Raw genomic sequence first — 20,000 nt, 5'->3', positions numbered from 1 at the left:
GTAGAGGCAGGACAATCACCAGCAACTAGAGCCGCGTCTTTATGAAGAGAAGACTACAAGCGAATCCGGATCTCAGCGTTTGCAGATGAGAACAGCTCTCAGGTAAACAATAATCCTCCTTAGACACGTAAGTTATTGTTGTGGAGCGTCGCGTACACAGTTAATCCACGCGTGAGTCTGAGCTCTCATAGAGAGAAAATGAAAACAAAACCTAACTGCAGCAAACTATAAAAGCAACACTTCACGCTTGTTTGGCCAACACAACGTGGCGTCTCTGTCGTTTAAACACTGTGACAGTAATGAATATTAATGAAGTTGCACAATAGAGCGCGCTGATTGGTTTGAACCAAGCCTTACTCATGCATTAATGCATCACACTGTAAGACGTAATAAGACACACTCTGGCACAGACGTCCAGTCTGCACGCTGGAATACACGCTATTATCTCATGACCGTGACGCAGCTTCAAAAATTCGTTTCAAACCGGAAGTACGAATTTGCTTGAAATAACGCAAAAACAACCAATTTACACTTTTTAGTGAAATATAGGTGTCCTAATAGTGTTTTTAGCAGTGCGGGACACATATACCACTGTCAACAGCTCAACACATGTGTTCTGGTGTTTCGTGACCCTTTAAAGTGACATTTAACGGCTTCACTAGGGTAATTAGGGTAAAGTTAGGCTAATTAGGCAAGTCATTGTATAACTGTGGTTTGTTCAGGAGACTATGGCAGAAACAAAATTCTGCTAATTATACTGACTTTAAAAACACTTGTATTCTAGACAAACTAAAATAAATAAGACTTTCTTCAGTAAAAACAATATATTATAGGAAACCTGTTGAAAATGTCCACGCTCAGTTAAACAGCTCATGGGAAATATTGAATGAAAGAATCCAAATTTCACAGGAGGGTTAATCAATTTGCCTTCAGCTGTATCAATGCTAATGTATTTACCGCGAGGTGCAGATATCACACTGTTCTGGAAGCAGTCCTCCAGGCTGAGATTCATTTCCGTACAGCTGAAGAGAAAAACAAACGCTGCATTCGACTCCATTCTTTAAAGAAATCGTCACATTTTTGGTCCCACTTTATATTAAGTGAGCTTAACTAATATGTACTTACACTGAAGTAATAATTCATTATAATGTGCTTACTGTGTAAAGAAGTGATGCACTTTTGCTTAATTAAATGCACGCATGTAAATCTGTAATTAATTTCTGCAATAACACTTTTGATTACACTGTTGACCATCTATTCTTCTTAAGGGCTGATTTAAACTTCTGCGTGCTGTTAGTGTTGCTCTGCAATAACACTTCAGAAACGCTAGCTGCCAGTGAGGTGTTCATGTTCCTCTGTGTTGAGTTTCTTCATGGGTGTTTAGTAGGGATGGGAAGATTAATCGATATGTATCGATACGCAGTCATGCGCGTGCACGATGCGAGTGCATCGGTAGAGCAGCAGAGGATGAATGAAATTTTGGAAGCAAATCGAGATGCATCGGTTTTTGCGAGATGCATCGATTTTTCCGAGATACAGCTTATATTTTTAATATAGAATGTATTTTTTATTTATTAACAAGTGTTGTCAACCTGTTTTTGGCGCATAATTTAATCAACCTACATAAAGTATGCCTTAGCAACGGATTTGCGGATGTGTACACTCACACTACAACTCAGTGTATCAGGTGTGCGGATGAAGCTAGTGGAGCGCCCTCAGAAAGCGCGAGAAGCAAAACAAACATTTTATTCCTCACTGAGTTTTAAATCTAAAGTATGGCAACATTATGGATTTAAGGATGGACGACATGACAGGACAGATGCAATTTGCAAAATGTGCCGCGCATCTGTAAAATACGCGGGCAGTACGACTAATCTGAAATCTCACTTAAAGCGGCGCCACGGTGTTGTTGTGAAAGCATCTTCCAGTGTTTCTGCATCCCCGGCTTTCGCACTGCTTCAACTGTAGCTACCAGCGCCAAAAGTGGTGAGAAAAGCATTGCAAGTTTTTTTCCATGCGCAACAGTTTTGTGCGCTCTACGCAAATAACGGATGTTACTGCATTGTTCATCTGCAAAGATATTCAGCCTAGTGTCACGGAGAACGAAGGTTTTAAACACCTCCTCCTGTTAATTTTTATTTAATTATAATAATAATAATATTAATAATAATAATAATAAAAATAATGGGTGTCACGGTGGCACAGTGGGTAGTTTGACCACCTCACAGCAAGAAGATTGCTGGTTTGTTATATTTTTATTAGCCTGTTGTTTACAGTGACATTGATGTTTCAAAGCAGCATAACACTGCTAGTTCACCACCTTAAGTTTTGAATAATCAGTGGCAAAATATATCTTTGTAAAACTTGTTTTCATAGTTGAAGAGTTAAATCACAATTCTTGTTGTGCAATGCTAAACCTTTATGTTGATTTTAATATATATTGCACTTATACATTCTGTTTATCTTGAAAATACTTAAATAATATGTGCTATATGTTCTAAAATGGCCCTCTACTGTAAACTGACACTCTGGCTCTGAGAGAAGAGTCAGTTTGTAAAAAAAGTCTTGGTTTTGCTTGGTTAATAAATAATCAAACTCATTCAATGGCACAGCATCCTCTTTCACATCATCTCATAAACTTGATCTAATAAGTTAGTGCTGAATTATCGCATCGTATCGTGATATGGGTGTGAATCGTATCGTGTTGCATCGCAATATGTCACAAATGTATCGCTAATATATCGGATCGTATTCTTTGTATCGAGATGCGTATCGGATCGGCATTATAGCTTAGATGCCCAACCCTAGTGTTTAGTTTTTTCTGAACGCTTCATTAATGTACAAGTAGCTCAAACTCGCTCATTCAAAGATGGGAACCAGTTGATGTGCAACAATCACAGAGCTTGCTCTGCACGTTGTTGCGACGTGTAGTTATATATTTTGAGAAGTGCGCGTCGGCGTCAACCATGGCGAGGGCTATGCAACCGCACGAAGGCTGCGCCGGACTATACACGTACGCTTGTTTCAGAAGAATAAATCAGCTTTAACCTACTATTTAACCTACCCTTACCACCAAACCTGGCCCTAATACTACCCGTTTCCCTCCCAGAAGGGTCTTGATGAACACATTAAATACAACGTATTCACAATGTCATTACAATGTACTTCGATACATACAAAGTAATTCCAATGTATGCATTAATGTAATTACATAGCAGTTAAAGCTACTTAATATGAAGTGGGAGCTGTTGTTTTTAACTGGAGATGTTTGTTTTTGACTCACTTGACTAGTGACAGGCCCTGGTGGGGTTTCTCGGTGGCCTGTTTTCTGGGGGTTTGAGTTCCTGTCGTGTCTTTCTCAGGTGAAGCGGGAACGTGACCTGCAACTGGAGAAATATAATGCATAGTTGTTTTATTAGTGATGCTCATTTATTAGTGATTAATAATAAAGGGATATAAGCATGCATTGGTGAAAATAGATCTAGAAAAATTGTATATTTAAAATAGAATTTAAAAAATAAACGGCAAGCAAGACATTTAATTAAGTGTGGAAATTAATGTCAAATTGGCAAAACAACAGAGAAAGGAATAAACTAAGTATATAATACATATTTGATTTGCGATTTTAATTTAATTAGATTTAATTAAATGAATTAGATTTATTACATTTTATATTTGACTTTTAACATAAAGCTGAAATAAAAACAATATCTTAGAAGAAATGTAAAAATCGCCCCCAAAAATCACGTAAAATGTGTGTGACTGTATGCATCTGTGTGTGAGTGTATGTTGTGTGTCTGCAAGTGTGTGTGTGTGTGTGTCAGTCTCACTGGTAGAGCAGGGTCTGCTGTCTGCCTCATCAGGACAGGCACAGATAAAGCTGTTGCTGCGAGCGAGACACAGGTGTGTGCAGCCGCCGTTATTCGCAGCGCAGTGATTCGTGCCTACAAACACACAAAATATTCATACACTCAATTCAACGACAACTACAACATTTAGTTATTGTTAACAAACCTAAATACAAACAAAATAGTTTTAATAACTACTGTAATTACTACTAACTTTATTGATTTTTTGCATTTTGGATATTTACTTAAATTTATATTTGAGAGAGAGAGAGAGAGAGAGAGAGAGAACAAAAAAACTAAAGTAAAATATAATTATTAAAAATGACATGTCTATATTTGGAAGATATATATTTTAATAAATTTTAAATGAATGAATGTTTACACGTCAAAAGTGACTAATGGCTGTTTATACCTGCACTGTTCTGCCTTAAAAATAAACAATGAACCCAAATGTATGCACCAAATATATTTAATTCAAGCAAGTTATTTACATTAAATAAATTAATAAAACAATGAATTGTTTTTAAAAGGCTAAAACTACATAGATTAATTTAGGGAAAAAATTAGAAAAAAAAAACACAAAGAACGTAAATAAAAAATAAATAAATAAATACTGCTTCTGAATGCTGTCTTCCCATCAGACTGACATGTGCATGCTTTTACCTGCATCATCTTACCCCAATGCATCAAATATATTTAATTTCAGCTTTATTACATGAAAAAAGGATTTAATAAAAAAATCAAAGCAAAGTAAAAAAAACCTATAAAAGCAATCAAATAATAGAGAGTTTAAAACTACACAGATAAGATGACACAAAAACAAAAATAAAATACTAAATAATTAAATTAATATTTTACTTTAATTTTCTTCCCAAGAAAATCTCAAAACTGACAAATTGCACAATTTTTGCAAGTTATTTAAATAATAAAAAAAAAAATTATAAATAATTTACATTTAAATAATAAAAAAATAATAAAACCTTTTCAAAATAAACCTTTAAAAAAAAATAAACCTTTAAAAAAAAATTAAAAATTATAATAAATGATTATTAAATTACATGGGGCGTCATGGTGGCGCAGTGGGTAGCACGATCGCCTCACAGCAAGAAGGTCACTGGTTCGAGCCCTGGCTTGGTCAGTTGGCATTTCTGTGTGGAGTTTGCATGTTCTCCCGTGTTGGTGTGGGTTTCCCCCCACAGTCTAAACACATGCGCTATTGGAATAAATTGAATTGAATAAACTAAATTGTCCATAGTGATTTGGGTGAACGAGAGTGTATGGGTGTTTCCGAATGTTGGGTTGCGGGTATATCCGCTGCATAAAACATATGCTGGATAAGTTGGCGGTTCATTCCACTTATTCAACTATATATATTTTCTTCCTATTAGACTGAAAAACATTCTCAAAATAGACATGTGCATGTTTTTACCTGCATCATCTTCCCTTAAAAATAACAATAAAAATATTTTTACATTTAAAAAAATAAAACTAAATAAGTGAATTTGAAAAAAGAAACAAAAAAACCCCAAAATGAAATCAAATGTTTTCTTTCCATTAGACTGAAATAACTACAAAATCTCAACATTGACATGTGCATGTTTTTACCCGCATCATCTCCCCTTACCCAATACATAACCCCAAATCAATGCATGACAGCATCACAGTGTAAAATAAAAGCTTGTGCTCTTCAGTTGAGTCTGTCTGTGCTCAGTCTTACCGCTCTGTCTTTGTGGAGACACCACTATAATGTCCATCAGCCCCTCTACATTGGCCAGCACAGTTTCCTTACTGCGGCCCGTATGCTTATCTACACGCTGAATAGACTTGGTCTGCCAGTCCGTCCAGTAAATCCAGCGCTCTTGCTGTGAGATTCGGGAAAAAGGGGTTAAAGGAGAGTACACCGGTTTCAACTGGGGACAAAGAAAAGGGGTACAGAAACAGAAAGATGGGAAGAAAAAGGAGGGTCAGAAAATGGAGAGATGCAGAAGAAGAGGTTATACAGGTGGAGGAGTGATGGAAAAAGGGATGGGCGATATGTGGATTCACAAATATATAATCGCAAAGTTTGTGGGTAATTTTTGTAATAACAATAATAATGGCAATTAAAAAACATGTCACAATGTTTTCGGGTATTTATTGCGATAACGATATTAATGCCGACTTAAAAACATCGCAATGCTTTCTGGTATTTATTGCGATAACGATAATAATGACGAAAAAATCTATCGTAATATTTTCAGGCATTTATTGCAATAACAATATTAATGCAGATTTACAAATGTATCACAATATTTTGTGGTATTTATTGCAACAACAATATTAACGAAGATTTTAATAAACATCGCAATGTTTTCTGATATTTATTGTGATAATATTAATGACGATTTTAAAATATATTGCAATATTTTATGCTTTTTATTGCGATAACGATATTAATGAGGATTAAAAAATATATTGCAATATTTTCTGGTATTTATTGCGATAACAATATTAAAGATGATTAAAAATATATCGCAATGTTTTTTAGTATTTATTGTGATAACGATATTAATGACAATTTTAAAATATATCACAATGCTTTCTGGTATTTATTGCGATAACGATAATAATGACGAAAAAAATCTATCGTAATATTTTCTGCCATTTATTGCAATAACAATATTAATGCAGATTTACAAATGTATCACAATAGTTTGTGGTATTTATTGCGATAATATTTACAATGATTCAAAAGTATATCGCAATTTTTTGGGTATTTATTGCTAAAACGATATAAGTGATGATTTAAAAATATTTCAGAATGTTTTCTGGTATTTATTGCGATAACAATATTAATCATGATTAAAAATTTATATCACAATGTTTTCTGGTATTTATTGCAACAGCGATATTAACGAAGATTTTAATATACATCACAATGTTTTCTGATATTTATTGTGATAATATTAATGACAATTTTAAAATATATTACAATATTTTATGCTTATAATTGCGATAACGATATTAGTGACGATTAAAAAATATATTGCAATATTTTCTGGTATTTATTGCGATAACAATATTACAGACGATTAAAATATATCGCAATGTTTTTTAGTATTTATTGTGATAACGATATTAAGGACGATCTTAAAATATATCACAATGTTTTCTGGTATTTATTGCAATAATGATATTAAGGACGATTTAAAAATATATGTCAGTATTTTCTGGTATTTATTGTGATAACAATATTAACAACGATTTTAAAACATTGCAATGTTTTCTGTTATTTATTGTGATAATATTAATGACAATATAAAAATACATCGAAATTTTTTTGGTATTTATTACGATAACAATGTTAAATGGCTATTTAAAAATGTATTACAATGTTTTCTGGTATTTATTGCAATAACGATAATAATGACTATTTTAAAATATATCGCAATGTTTTCTGGTATTTATTGCAATAACGATAATAATGACTATTTTAAAATATATCGCAATGTTTTCTGGTATTTATTGCGATAACGATAATAATGACAATTTAAAAATATATCGCAACATTATTTTGGTATTTAATGCGACAAGGAAATTAACGACGATTTAAAAATATATCACAATGTTTTCTGGTATTTATTGTGATAACATTATTAAGGAAAATTTAAAAAATGTATTGCAATGTTTTCTGGTATTTTTTGCAATAACAATATTAATGCTGATTTACAAATATATCACAATACTTTCTGGTATTTACTGCAATAATATTAACAATGATTTAAAAATATATTGTTTTTTTGGTATTTATTGCTAAACCAATATTAATGATGATTTAAGAATATTTCACAATGTTTTCTGGTATTTATTGAGATAACGATATTAACGACAGTTTAACAACATTTTGCAGTATTTCTTGGTATTTATTTCGATAATAATAATAATAATAATAATAATAATAATAATAATAATAATAATGATGATTTAAAAATATATTGCAAAACACTAACTTTTATTTTGGATGAGATTAATCTCAATTCACCTTTTCCAAGCACTTATTTTTATATTTTAATCATTTTACATGTTTTTTTTTTACTATTTAAAGAGCTCTACAGCTCCTGGATGCCCACTATCCAATAGAGCTCCCCCATAATCAAACACAGTGAAGCAGATAATCAAGCTACCAGGCTGTAAACACCTTTTTTTTCTGCTGTAAAGTTTAACATGGCAGTCTGTGGGCATTTACTGCCTCTTAGAGGCAGCCCCCAGTGGCCAGTCAATGAATTACAGTTTCAGTCAATTTCAGTTTCAAGCTCATCCATATTAGCTTCACAAGGTTGCCAATTGAATCAATCACATTAAAGCAGCCAATCAAGCTTTTCTTGATCATATAAAATACTGTGTGAAAGGGTTAAAGTAAATTAAATTCATCTTTACCTCTAAAGCGCTTTTATAATGTAGATTGTGTCAAAGCAGCTTAACAGAGGAAGTTCTAGTAAAGTTCTAGTATATTGAAAGTGTAAATCAACAAACGCAAAATAACTATATTGCATGCATGTTACTGTATAATTCACTGCAGTATTACATGATTGTAGGTTTTATCGCCATTATTACAAGTATTATAAGGTCTTTTTTTTATTATGCGCCAAATTTCGCATACAATAAGACATCGCCCATCCCTATATGGAGGTGCAGGTGAGATGGGTCAGTGAGGTCACAGAGGGTCAGGTATACCTGCGTGAGGGCAAACGGGTGAGAAACGGGACTGATGAGGATCTGACGCAGTTTTCCATTCAAGTCTGAGCTTTCTATGCGGTCCAAGTGCGCATCCACCCAAAAGATCCTACACATCAGATCAGGTGACAGGTCAGTGCTGCGTCAAGCTAAACATTCTGCAAAGTACTTCCCATGATTGTGGTACAAAATTAGTCCTAAAGATCACCTGAAGTGCTTTCAAATATGCATTTGTGATGAAACTATGAAAAACTATGAAACTATGAAAAAGGACAGGGTATAGAGTAGCTCCTCCCCTTTCTTAAAAACAGCCAATATTGTTTTGTTTTTATCATAGCTCTGCCAGTGAGGGGTTGAGCTCATATAGTTTTAGTAAAAAAACTTTTTTTGTTGTTTTTAACTTGCTTTTTGCTTTAAAAAACAAAATTATAAACGAGTTATAAAATATATATTTAAAATAAATAACAAAATAAAAGATGTATAGGTTTGGTATTAATGTAGACGTCAACATTACTACCAAAAATAAATAAATATACAAATAAAATAAATAAATAAAAATGTAAATAAAATAAATAAAATGAATAATAATAATAAACAAAAAAATAATAAAATACATAAATAAATCAACAAAAGTATAAAGAATAATAGATAAATAAATTATATATATATATATATATATAATAAATTATAAAAAATATATAAATATTATAAATAACTTAAATTAAATTAAAAACAAAAAAAATTATTAATAAAATAAAAAATAATAAAAAAATGTAAATAAAAAAATTAATAATAAATAAATAAATATCTAAAATAAACAAATAATACATAAACAAATAAATAAAATAAATATAATATACATATAAAATGATAAATAAATAGAATCAATAATAAAAAATTAATTAATAAAACAAAAGTAATAAAAGATTTTTAAGTAAATAAAATAATAAATAAAAATAAATAAATAAGGAAACATAAAAATGATAAATAAACCAAAAATAAATAAATATTTAAAAATAAATATTAAAATAAATTCTAAATAAATAAAATACTAAAATAATAATAAATAATATATAAAATATTAAAATGATAAATAAAAATAAATCAAGAATAATAAATAAAATAAAAATAAATAAATATATAAAAACATTATTATTAATAATAAAACAAAATATAAAAATAAATAAATAAATAAAATAAATTGATTGATTGAAACACAATAACACAACACATTAATGAAAGGTTGCTATTATAACTCCAAAATAATATGCTAATTGTATCCTATTCATGGAAAGTACCAAAGTGAACCAAAGCCAGTTATTGTTAGTGAAAGTGGCACTGAAATCAACAAAGACCAGGTGCAAAACTGAAGAGAACAAAAGACAAATACAGCAACATTTCAAATGAAAATGCTTTTCAAAGCCAGCAATATTGTGTATGTCACATTATTTAAGACCACACACACAAACACAGCAGATGATAACAGTGTTTACATGTGGCAGTAAATCCAAAACACCCTTAAAAGTGCATCATCCAGAAAACACACACACACACACACACTTCACTGATCTATATTATAAATAATGCTGCTTTTATAGATCAGTGGCTCTCTTACATCCTGATAAACACCTATTATGCCTCTTTTTACAAGATGTAAAGCAAGTCTCTGATGCGTCTAGTGTGTGTGTGAAGTTTCAGCCCAAAATACCACACAGATGATGTTTTATAAGTCTCTGAAAACTGACCCTTTTAGGCTTTGATTCTAATTGTGGTGTTTTGGTGACTGTCGCTTTAAATGCAAATGAGATTGTGCTCTTTTCAGAAGAGGGCGGAGCTACAAATTCCTGTGTGTCAGCATAGTGGCAGATTCAAAACTCTAATAGCAGACGGCTGCTTCTCACCCAGGACTGTTTATGCTAATAAAGGAGAGATTGTCACGAGTGGGCGGGGCTTTCCCTCTTTGATGACATGTATATGTGAATGTCAATCAAATTTCATCAAGTCTGATTATAAACAATAGAATGAACGAATTTCCATTAAACTATTAAAACAATTGCCCTTAAAATATGGTTATCTTCACACACTGCTGCTTTTAACCCTCTTATAAAAGAGATTTTTGCAGAATGGGTCCACTTTAAAGCAATAAAAAAGAACAGAGATTAAGACTCTGGAGTGTTTTACAGTGTTTTCTGCTGTATTACCTGCGAGTGTCGTAGTCCAGCGTCAAACCGTTCGGCCAGCCCAGATCAGTGTTGATGAGGACTTTACGGTCTGTGCCGTCCAGAAACGCTCGCTCAATCTTCGCTATGTGACCCCAGTCCGTCCAGAACAAAAACCTGACAGACAACACAATCATTGATGCATTTATATGCAATAATACTAGGGATGAGCTGATGTATTGGCTGCTGGGATAATTATTTATACATTTCATTTTTATTTATACAAGTTATGATACTAGGGATGAGCTGATGTATTGGCTGCAAAGATTTGTTATTATTATTTACATTTTTTATTATTTTTTTATAAGTAATAATATTTGGGATAAGCAGATGTATTGGTTGTCGAGGTTTAATATTATTTACATACTTAATTATTATTTATATATGTAATAATAGGGATCAGATGATGCATTGGCTGCCGATATTTATCATTATTTACATATTTAATTATATTTATATCCGTTTATAAGTAATAATACTATGGATGAGCTGGAGTAATGGCTGCCGATATTTATCATTGATTCATTTTGTTTTTGGCTTAGTCCCTTTGTTAATCAGGGGTCGTCACAGCGGAATGAACCGTCAACTTATCCAGCATATGTTTTATGCAGCGGATGCCCTTCCAGCCGCAACCCATCACTGGGAAATTCCATACACTCTCACTCACACACATATACTACGGCCAATTTAGCCCACCCAATTCACCAATATTTATCATCATTTATATATTTAATTATTTTTTAAACATGTTTATAAGTAATAATAGTAGGGATAAGCGGATGTATTGGCTGCCAATATTTATTTTTATTTATATATTTAATTATTATTTATATATTTTTACATTTATTTTTGATTTGATTAGGTTATATATTATATTATATTATATTATATTATATTATATTATAATATATTATATTATTTTGTATTATATTATTTTATTTTATATTATATTATATTATATTTCCCAGAGATGGGTTGCGGCTGGAAAATGATTGAATGAATGAATGGTTGTATTATATTTTATTTTATATTATTTTTTATTTTATTATTTTATATAATATTATGTTATATTTTGCTATATTTTATTTTATTTTATTTATTTTATTTTATTCAAATTTATTTTATTTATATTTAATTTCATTTTATTATATTATAATAATTAATTTAATAACAAAAACTTGTTTAATTTAATTTAATTTAATTTAATTTAATTTAATTTAATTTAATTTAATTTAATTTAATTTAATTTAATTTAATTTTATTTAATTTAATTTTATTTTATTATTTATTAATTTTCTTTTCAGCTTAGTTTGTTAATCTAGGGTCACCACAGCGGAAAGATGGTCAACTTATCCAGCATATGTTTTACGCAGTGGATGCCCTTACAAGCTGCAACCCATCCCTGGTATATTATTATATTATATTATATTATATTATATTATATTATATTATATTATATTATATTATATTATATTATATTATATTATATTACAATAATTACAGATACTTCACTATATCTCAAATGGTATCTTGTAAATGATAAATGATAATATGTTTGCTGTTCTCACCCTTTGCTGGGGAACACAGCGATGGCTCTGGGTTCATCCAGACTATTGTTGACCAGAACTTTCCGTGATGTCCCATCTAGATGAGCCACTTCAATGGTGTTTCGTCCTGTGTCAGTCCAGTACATGTTTCGAGCGACCCAGTCCACAGCCAGCCCATCAGTGGTCTTCAAACCTGAACTGATCACCGTCTCCATATCACTGCCGTCCAGATTCACCCGTCTGAAAACAATTCATAATGATATATAGCTTATGTTTTTAGAACTTAAATTTTTTTTTCCGCATAAATGTCTTATGAATAAGCAGCATAAGTCAAAAAATCTTTAAAATGCTTCGTTTCTCCCATTACTAGCTCGCATTGATATTCATGTGCTTGTTTTGGTGATCTTCAATCAAAGTCTGACCATTTCCTTCTGCGTTTGAAGTGCAACCTAAAGATTCCATTGCAACTGTATATTAAAATACTGAACCACGCCCCTCTTACAGTTCCTTTGCAATGAGAATGATGCGATAAAGAAAGCCCCACCCCCTACTTAATATTCAGTTTTAGTATATCCGAACATACTGAAATAAAAGTCTCAGTAACTTCTGATTCATGCAGGCTTTAACGCCCTATTCACACGGGGCTTCAGCATCATTGCTTGACTGAAGGCGTGTCTGAAGTTGGGGCTGAAGCGATCGTTTATCGTGAAGCGATAAAAGCGTCAGCCAATGAAATCTAGTCAGCAATAGGCCACTGTCTGAGCTGGTGCATTTGCATACAGCGATCTGATTGGCTGACGCTTCCGTTGGCGCTTGAAAAGTTGAGCTAGTCCCAACTTCTCCAGCGAGCAACGCTTCTGAATCGGTGCCGACGGATCCACAATGCAGTTCGGGAACGCCTGACGTCACCCATTTAAAGTGAATGGGAAGCGTTGACGCTGACGCCCCGTGTGAATAGGGCGTAAGGGTTAATGTGGTATATTCACAGACTTTTAATTTTCAGACAGCCCAAGCGCTTCCTGTGCACTGTCAAAATCACCACATTTAAGATCTGACATCTTGAAAAATCTGTGATCTCCACTGCTTGATTTACGATAAAATTAAATGAATTTAATTTACTTTTAATGTATGTAAATGTGTTTTGCTCCAGAATTTTCAATGGAGTTTCTGTGCTCGTTCGCTGCTACTAGTCTCGTTTTACGCTTGAACGTCTAAATTAATGCTTAAATCTATTTCACTGATTGTATTTTAATTACATTACAACATCAGTGCTGTAAAAGAAACCATATGAAATTGAAAATAGTCACATTAACTTTTCACCAGAAGTTTATGATTGGCTGAAAACACTAGCTGTGCATATAGAGCCCACTGTGGCATCACCTGATGACGTCCAGCGAGACGTCAGTATAGTAGAGTTTCCTCTCCACGCTGTCATAGTCCAGTGAGATGACGTTCTGCAGTTCTGCCACCGGCACGAACACGTCCGTGTGGTCGTGTGTGTCCAGAGAGATCCTGCGGACGCTGACGCGGTTGGAGAACAGCAGGTATGTTTCAGGCAGATCCTCGCAGGAGCGTCCGTCCGCCTTCAGCAGGACGCCGGTTGGACATGCGCAGGACGTCCCGTTGAGCCGCGGCAAACACAGGTGAGAGCAGCCGCCGTTCCTCCGGCCGCATTTATTCAGTCCTGCAAACAGATTACACACGGCTTATAATTATTATTATTTTTTTCTAAGAGGTTTTTCACCTTTATTAACAGTAGACATTTTAGACTGGAAATCATTGGGAACAGAGAGAGGGGAAGGATCGGCAAAGGACCTCGAGACTGGAATCAAACTCGGGTCGCCGTGAGCACATCGGTGCTATATGTTGGTGCACAGTACCACTAGGCTACTGGCGCCGACACACATGGCTTAATACTGTACCTTTCACACACAGTAAATACATACACTCACCGGCCACTTTATTAGGTACACCTGTCCAACTGCTCTTCAGCGCAAATTTTTAATCAGCCGATCACATGGCAGCAGCTCAATGCATTTAGGCATGTGAACATGGTCAAGACAATCTGCTGCAGTTCAAGCGAGCATCAGAATGGGGAAGAAAGGGGATTTAAGTGACTTTGAACGTAGCATGGTTGATGGTGTCAGACGGGCTGGATTGAGTATTTCAGAAACTGCTGATCTACTGGGATTTTCACGCACAACCATCTCTAGGGTTTACAGAGAATGGTCTGATTAAGAGGAAATATCCAGTGAGCGGCAGTTCTGTGGGTGCAAATGCCTTGTTGATGCCAGAGGTCAGAGGAGAATGGCCAGACTGGTACGAAAAAGGCAACAGTAACTCAAATAAGCACTCGTTACAATCGAGCTCTGCAGAAGAGCATCTCTGAACGCACAACACGTCCAACCTTGAGGCGGATGGGCTACAGCAGCAGAAGAGCACACCGGGTGCCGCTCCTGTAAGCTAAGAACAGGAAACTGAGGCTACAATTCACACAGGCTCACCAAAACTGGACAATAGAAGATTGGAGAAACATCGCCTGCTCTGATGAGTCTCCATTTCTGCTGCCACAGGTCGGGTCAGAATTTGACGTGAACATGAAAGCATGGCTTTGTATCAGCGATTCAGGCTGGTGGTGGTGGTGTAATGGTGTGGGGATATTTTCGTGGCACTCTTTGGGTCCATTAGTACCAATTGAGCATCGTGTTAACTACCTGAGTATTGCTGCTGACCATGTCCCTCCCTTTATAACCACAGTGTCTCTATCTTCTGATGGCTACTTCCAGCAGGATAACGCACCATGTCATAAAGCGTGAATCATCTCAGACTGGTTTCTTGAACATGACAATGAGTTCACTGTACTCAAATGGCCGCCACAGTCCCCAGAGCTTAATCCAACAGAGCAGCTTTGGGATGTGGTGACACGGGAGATTTACATCATAGATGTGAAGCAACTGCAACTGCGTGATGCCATCATGTCAACATGGAGCAAAATCTCTGAGGAATATTTCCAGTAGCTTGTTGAATCTGACACGAAGGTTTAAGGCAGTTCTGAGGGCAAAAAGGGGATCAACCATAAACCTGATACTGGTAGGGTGTACCTAATAAAGTGGCCGGTGGGTGTAGTTGTTATTTTTAATGCACTATTCAACAGTGCTCAATGTAACATTCTCATAGTATGGTAAAGCTATTGGTTTGATTAGTGGTTATTATTAATGCAATATTCAACTGTAATTAATGTAACACTTGTAGTGTGGTTAAGATATCAGTTTAGTTGATTAGTTAACATTCTCATAGCATGGTAAACGTGTAGTGCTGTGGTACCAGCTGATGCGGTGCGGTCCACAGCCTGTATGTCCATGAGTCCGGGCAGACTGGAGCGGATGATGATGGCGTTTTCTCCTGTGTTTTTGTCTGCTCTGTGAATGCTGCGGCTCTGCCAGTCTGTCCAGTACATGTGAGAGCCCAGGACGGTCAGACCGTACGGATGCTGGACAGGAGACACCAGAGTCCTGCGGTTCGAGCCGTTCAGGTCCGACGCTTCGATACGCTAACAGAAAAGCACACACATATTCTGCTTTATAACACAATTATCACAACATTTCTATTTGTATTCTAATTCTTATTGTATTCTTATCTAGTCTAATATTATTTACTGTCATCACGACAAAGTTAAAATAAATCAGTTATTAGAGATGAGTTATTAAAACTATTATGATTAGAAATGTGTTGAAAACATCTTCTCTTCATTAAACAGAAATTGGGGAAAAATAAACAGGGAATCTAATAATTCAGGGGGGGCTAATAATTCTGACACCAACTATATATATATATAATATTTATATTCAATAATTTAAAAAATCATAAATCAGAATAAACAATATTAAAATCAGATTTAAAAATCATGCCCTTGCTGTCTTTGCTACATCATTAAACTGATAAACTCTCACACAGACACATTTAATTTTAAAATAACTATGAATAGAACAAACTCACTTAGAAACACCATCCTTGTTTCTAGGCGACAATTCTAAATATGTTCTAAAGTCAGTTCAAAATATCAGGCATGTTTACTCATGACTGAAGGGACACACAGAGTTATAATCTTAAATCGATGAACAGTTTAAATAAATCAAATATCATCAATTCAATATTAAGCATCACACACCGGTACATTATTTAAATAACTGTAAAATAACATTTTAAATGCAACAAACTTACTTAGTTACACAATGCTTATTTCTAGGCGATGATTCTAAATATGTTCTAAAAATTATTTATTTGTTTATGTATTCATTCATTCATTCATTCATTTTTTATTCATTTAATTCATACATTTTTTAAATAAACTTATATATTCATTTAATGAATTTATTAATTTATTTGTTTATTTATTGTATTCATTAATTTATTTATTTATTTAAAAAGTTTTTAATTTATTTATTACATTTATTAATTTAATAATATATATAGAATAATATTAAATATATATATATATATATATATATATATATATATATATATATATATATATATATATATATATATATATATTTAATAATATATATAGAATCAAATAATTAAATTAATAAATAATTATACTAAATAAATGAATAAATAGATAAATAAATTTATAAATATATATATTAAATAATTTATATTTATTATTTATTTTTGTTATATATATATATATATATATATATATATATATATATATATATATAACAAAAATAAATATTAATTATATATTACTAAATATATTTATTTATTTATTTTATTTGTTTATTTATTTATTTAGTATAATTATTTATTAATTTAATTATTTGATACATTTATTCATTTATTTTATTCATTCATTCAATTAATTTTTTTATTCATTTAATTAATTAATTTATTTATTCAATCTTTAAATGTATTTAATTTATTCATTTTATTGATTTATTTAATTTATTTATTCATTTATTTATTTATTCAATCTTTAACTTTATTTAATTAATTTATTCATTTTATTTATTTATTTAATTAATTAATTTATTCATTCATTCACTTATTCATTCATGTTTTAATGCTACATCAGCAGCATTGGCTATATTTATGGCAAAACCTACACTAAATATACAATATATAGCATGCAATCAGATCAGTTTCTTAATAAACATTTCAAACATTTCCCTTAAAATATTTCCTAAATAAAAACGCTCTCTAATATTATTTAGAAATACACATTTTATCTAAAAATAGTTCAAAACATCACGCACGTTTGATCTCTGGTGACTGAATGGACACTCTGTTATAAGCTAAAAAATAACTCAAATTCAACTTTGATTTGCCCAGTATCTGAGGAGCGGATTTACTGCTAGTGTCCTTGCACCCAGACTAACCTCAGTGTGAGCATCAGCCCAGAGCAGCTGAGAGCCTGCTTTATCGACAGCCAGTCCGTTCGGCCAGCCCAGATTATTATTAATCAGAACCACACGATCCGACCCATCCATACTGGATCTCTCCAGCTTGGCATGTTCACCCCAGTCTGTCCAGTACATGTATCTGAAAACACAGCATTACACTATTAATTATCACATACTGGGAATGTGCACCACTGCAAGACCATCATAAAATAAACACTCCACTTAAAATAAAATAAAAAAGATTAAATTACAGCTCCCCTAGAATAAAACAGGCGAGTTTTACTATTTATGAATCCATTCAGCCAATCTCTGGGTCTGGCAGGAGCACATTTAGCTAATACTAGTGTCTTGAAAAATATCAAGTCAAATATTGTGCACTCTCTCGTCATGGCAAAGATAAAAGAAATCAGTTATTAGTAACCCTAATCAAACACACCTGAACCAGCTAATCAAGCTCTGACAAGATATACTATAAACGTCCTGGCAGGTGTGTTGAAGCAAGCTGGAGCTAAACTAAGCAGGACACCGGCCCTCCTGGACCGAGTTTGGACATCCCTGGTCTAGACCCAGAGATTGAAAACATCAGATATATTACATGCATATTAAATAACAAATGCAAATGATGTTAATTAGTAAATAAACCAAACCAAAACGCATACAAGAAAAAAAGGGTGGGTTTCCTATATCATAATTTTTATTTGGTCTCATTACATGTTTGCTAGCATTGTGGGGTTTGTATGCTGTATGATCTTAAAAACATTTCTGGATTAACTTGTTTTGCTCAGTGAAAAAGAAACGCTGTACCCCATCTCATGGTAGAGAGCGATGGCACGAGGGCTGTCCAGGTTCTGCCACACCAGCACTTTTCTCATGGAGCCGTTGAGATTAGCAACTTCAATGCGGTTTGTGCCGGTGTCTGTCCAGTAGATTTTCCTGCCCACTGAATCCACAGCCAGACCATCAGTGGTCATCAGACCTGAAACACAAGAGGAAGAACACTTTAAATGGGTCCAAAATTGAATGGACAAATTCAAATGTATTATTTACAGTGCTTTTCACAAGAATTGTGGCTCCATTATAGTACAGGGGTCCGTTCTTCGTACCTCGCTTAAATGATCTAAGATCCTGGATCTTTTAATCTTGATAACTGATCTCTCGCTAATTTGGTTCTTCAAACAAGTTCGCGAATCAGATTAGAATGTCTGGATGAACTGATCTGAGATCGCTGCGTGTGTTGTGAAGGACAGATCTATCGATCCTCGAAATCATGATCAGCTATGCAACGATTGGCTGACGGCACAGCAGCGTAATGACATCATCTGATTAATATTCAATTATCCATGTGAGCAAAATTACATCAAATTAGCAGTAAACGGCTTGTTAAATATGACACGCAATAACCTTCCACATTTGTTGTGAGCTGCAGGCTTTACACTTTCATGTGTCAAGAGTATTCATCATGTATTTCAATGCAAATCAGTGTATTTAGTTCTACATTTAGAAAAGATTTTCTTTATTATAGTAGCCGTTGTTTAATCGGTGTAAAGAATAACTGGTTGTTTACAAAAGCATTTTCATATTGGTAAAGGCGTCTGCAACTTTTGTGAAGCATCAAATCACCGTCATATTAACTATCAAAACATGTTTATGACTGCTGAAATGTATTATTGCTTTAAAAAAGTCACATATTGTGCATTTCTATTATACACAATTTGTACTAAAGCAATCTAAAAAGTTCATATCAATATGTTTTCTCTTTGCACCACCAGGTGGCAGTCTTTGTACTTTCATTTTGAGGGTGCAGATTGCATAAGTTTTATTACTATGTATAACTTAATTTATTTTATTAATAACTATAACTTTATATATATATATATATATATATATATATATATATATATATATATATATATAGTTAAAAATATTTACCATTTTCCCAAGTGTAAATATCAGAATTCGGTACATACTTTCTGTATTATCTTTGCTTGAACTGAGCCGATCTAATCCTGTTTATATGAATTGAACCTGCTCCCGATCAGGTTTGACCTAGCAGAACTGTTGCCATGACAACAACTCTCGGATCAGCTTTGAAGAACGAAACAATCCTGGATCGTGTCAAATCGTCAATATCCAAATCCAGCTAACTGAGTAATCCACATACGAAGAACGGACCCCAGCTGTCAAGCACATACATTGTTAATACAGTTTTATGCAAAAGTTTGAGCACCCCTCTGTGGCTGCATAGTGGTATGCTCTTTCTTTATAAGA

At 33.1% G+C, this 20,000-nt stretch overlaps 1 protein-coding gene across 7 annotated transcripts in view; it reads right to left on the bottom strand.

Moving 5' to 3' along the window:
* lrp4 (low density lipoprotein receptor-related protein 4) overlaps positions 1-20,000 on the bottom strand; it is a 143,830-nt gene that overhangs the window by 6,870 nt on the left and 116,960 nt on the right. For 3 of the 7 annotated variants that reach the window (XM_073907586.1, XM_073907584.1, XM_073907588.1), the window contains exons 25-35: positions 18,537-18,708; positions 17,709-17,871; positions 15,652-15,877; positions 13,708-14,011; positions 12,349-12,567; positions 10,763-10,897; positions 8,562-8,670; positions 5,566-5,758; positions 3,831-3,944; positions 3,284-3,386; positions 958-1,022 (exon numbers count right to left, since the gene is read on the bottom strand). In XM_073907586.1, the coding sequence (XP_073763687.1) occupies positions 958-1,022; positions 3,284-3,386; positions 3,831-3,944; positions 5,566-5,758; positions 8,562-8,670; positions 10,763-10,897; positions 12,349-12,567; positions 13,708-14,011; positions 15,652-15,877; positions 17,709-17,871; positions 18,537-18,708 (1,803 nt within the window). Of the gene's footprint in view, positions 1-957; positions 1,023-3,283; positions 3,387-3,830; positions 3,945-5,565; positions 5,759-7,846; positions 8,060-8,401; positions 8,671-10,762; positions 10,898-12,348; positions 12,568-13,707; positions 14,012-15,651; positions 15,878-17,708; positions 17,872-18,536; positions 18,709-20,000 lie in introns of those variants that run through there. The other 4 variants (XM_073907585.1, XM_073907589.1, XM_073907587.1 and 1 more) reach the window with 2 other exon arrangements.

This window comes from Danio rerio, chromosome 7 (assembly GCF_049306965.1).
Source record: "Danio rerio strain Tuebingen ecotype United States chromosome 7, GRCz12tu, whole genome shotgun sequence".
Lineage (NCBI taxonomy): Eukaryota > Metazoa > Chordata > Actinopteri > Cypriniformes > Danionidae > Danio > Danio rerio.
The sequence above is the reverse complement of the archived record's forward strand: the minus strand, read 5'-3'. Positions and strand labels throughout refer to the sequence as shown.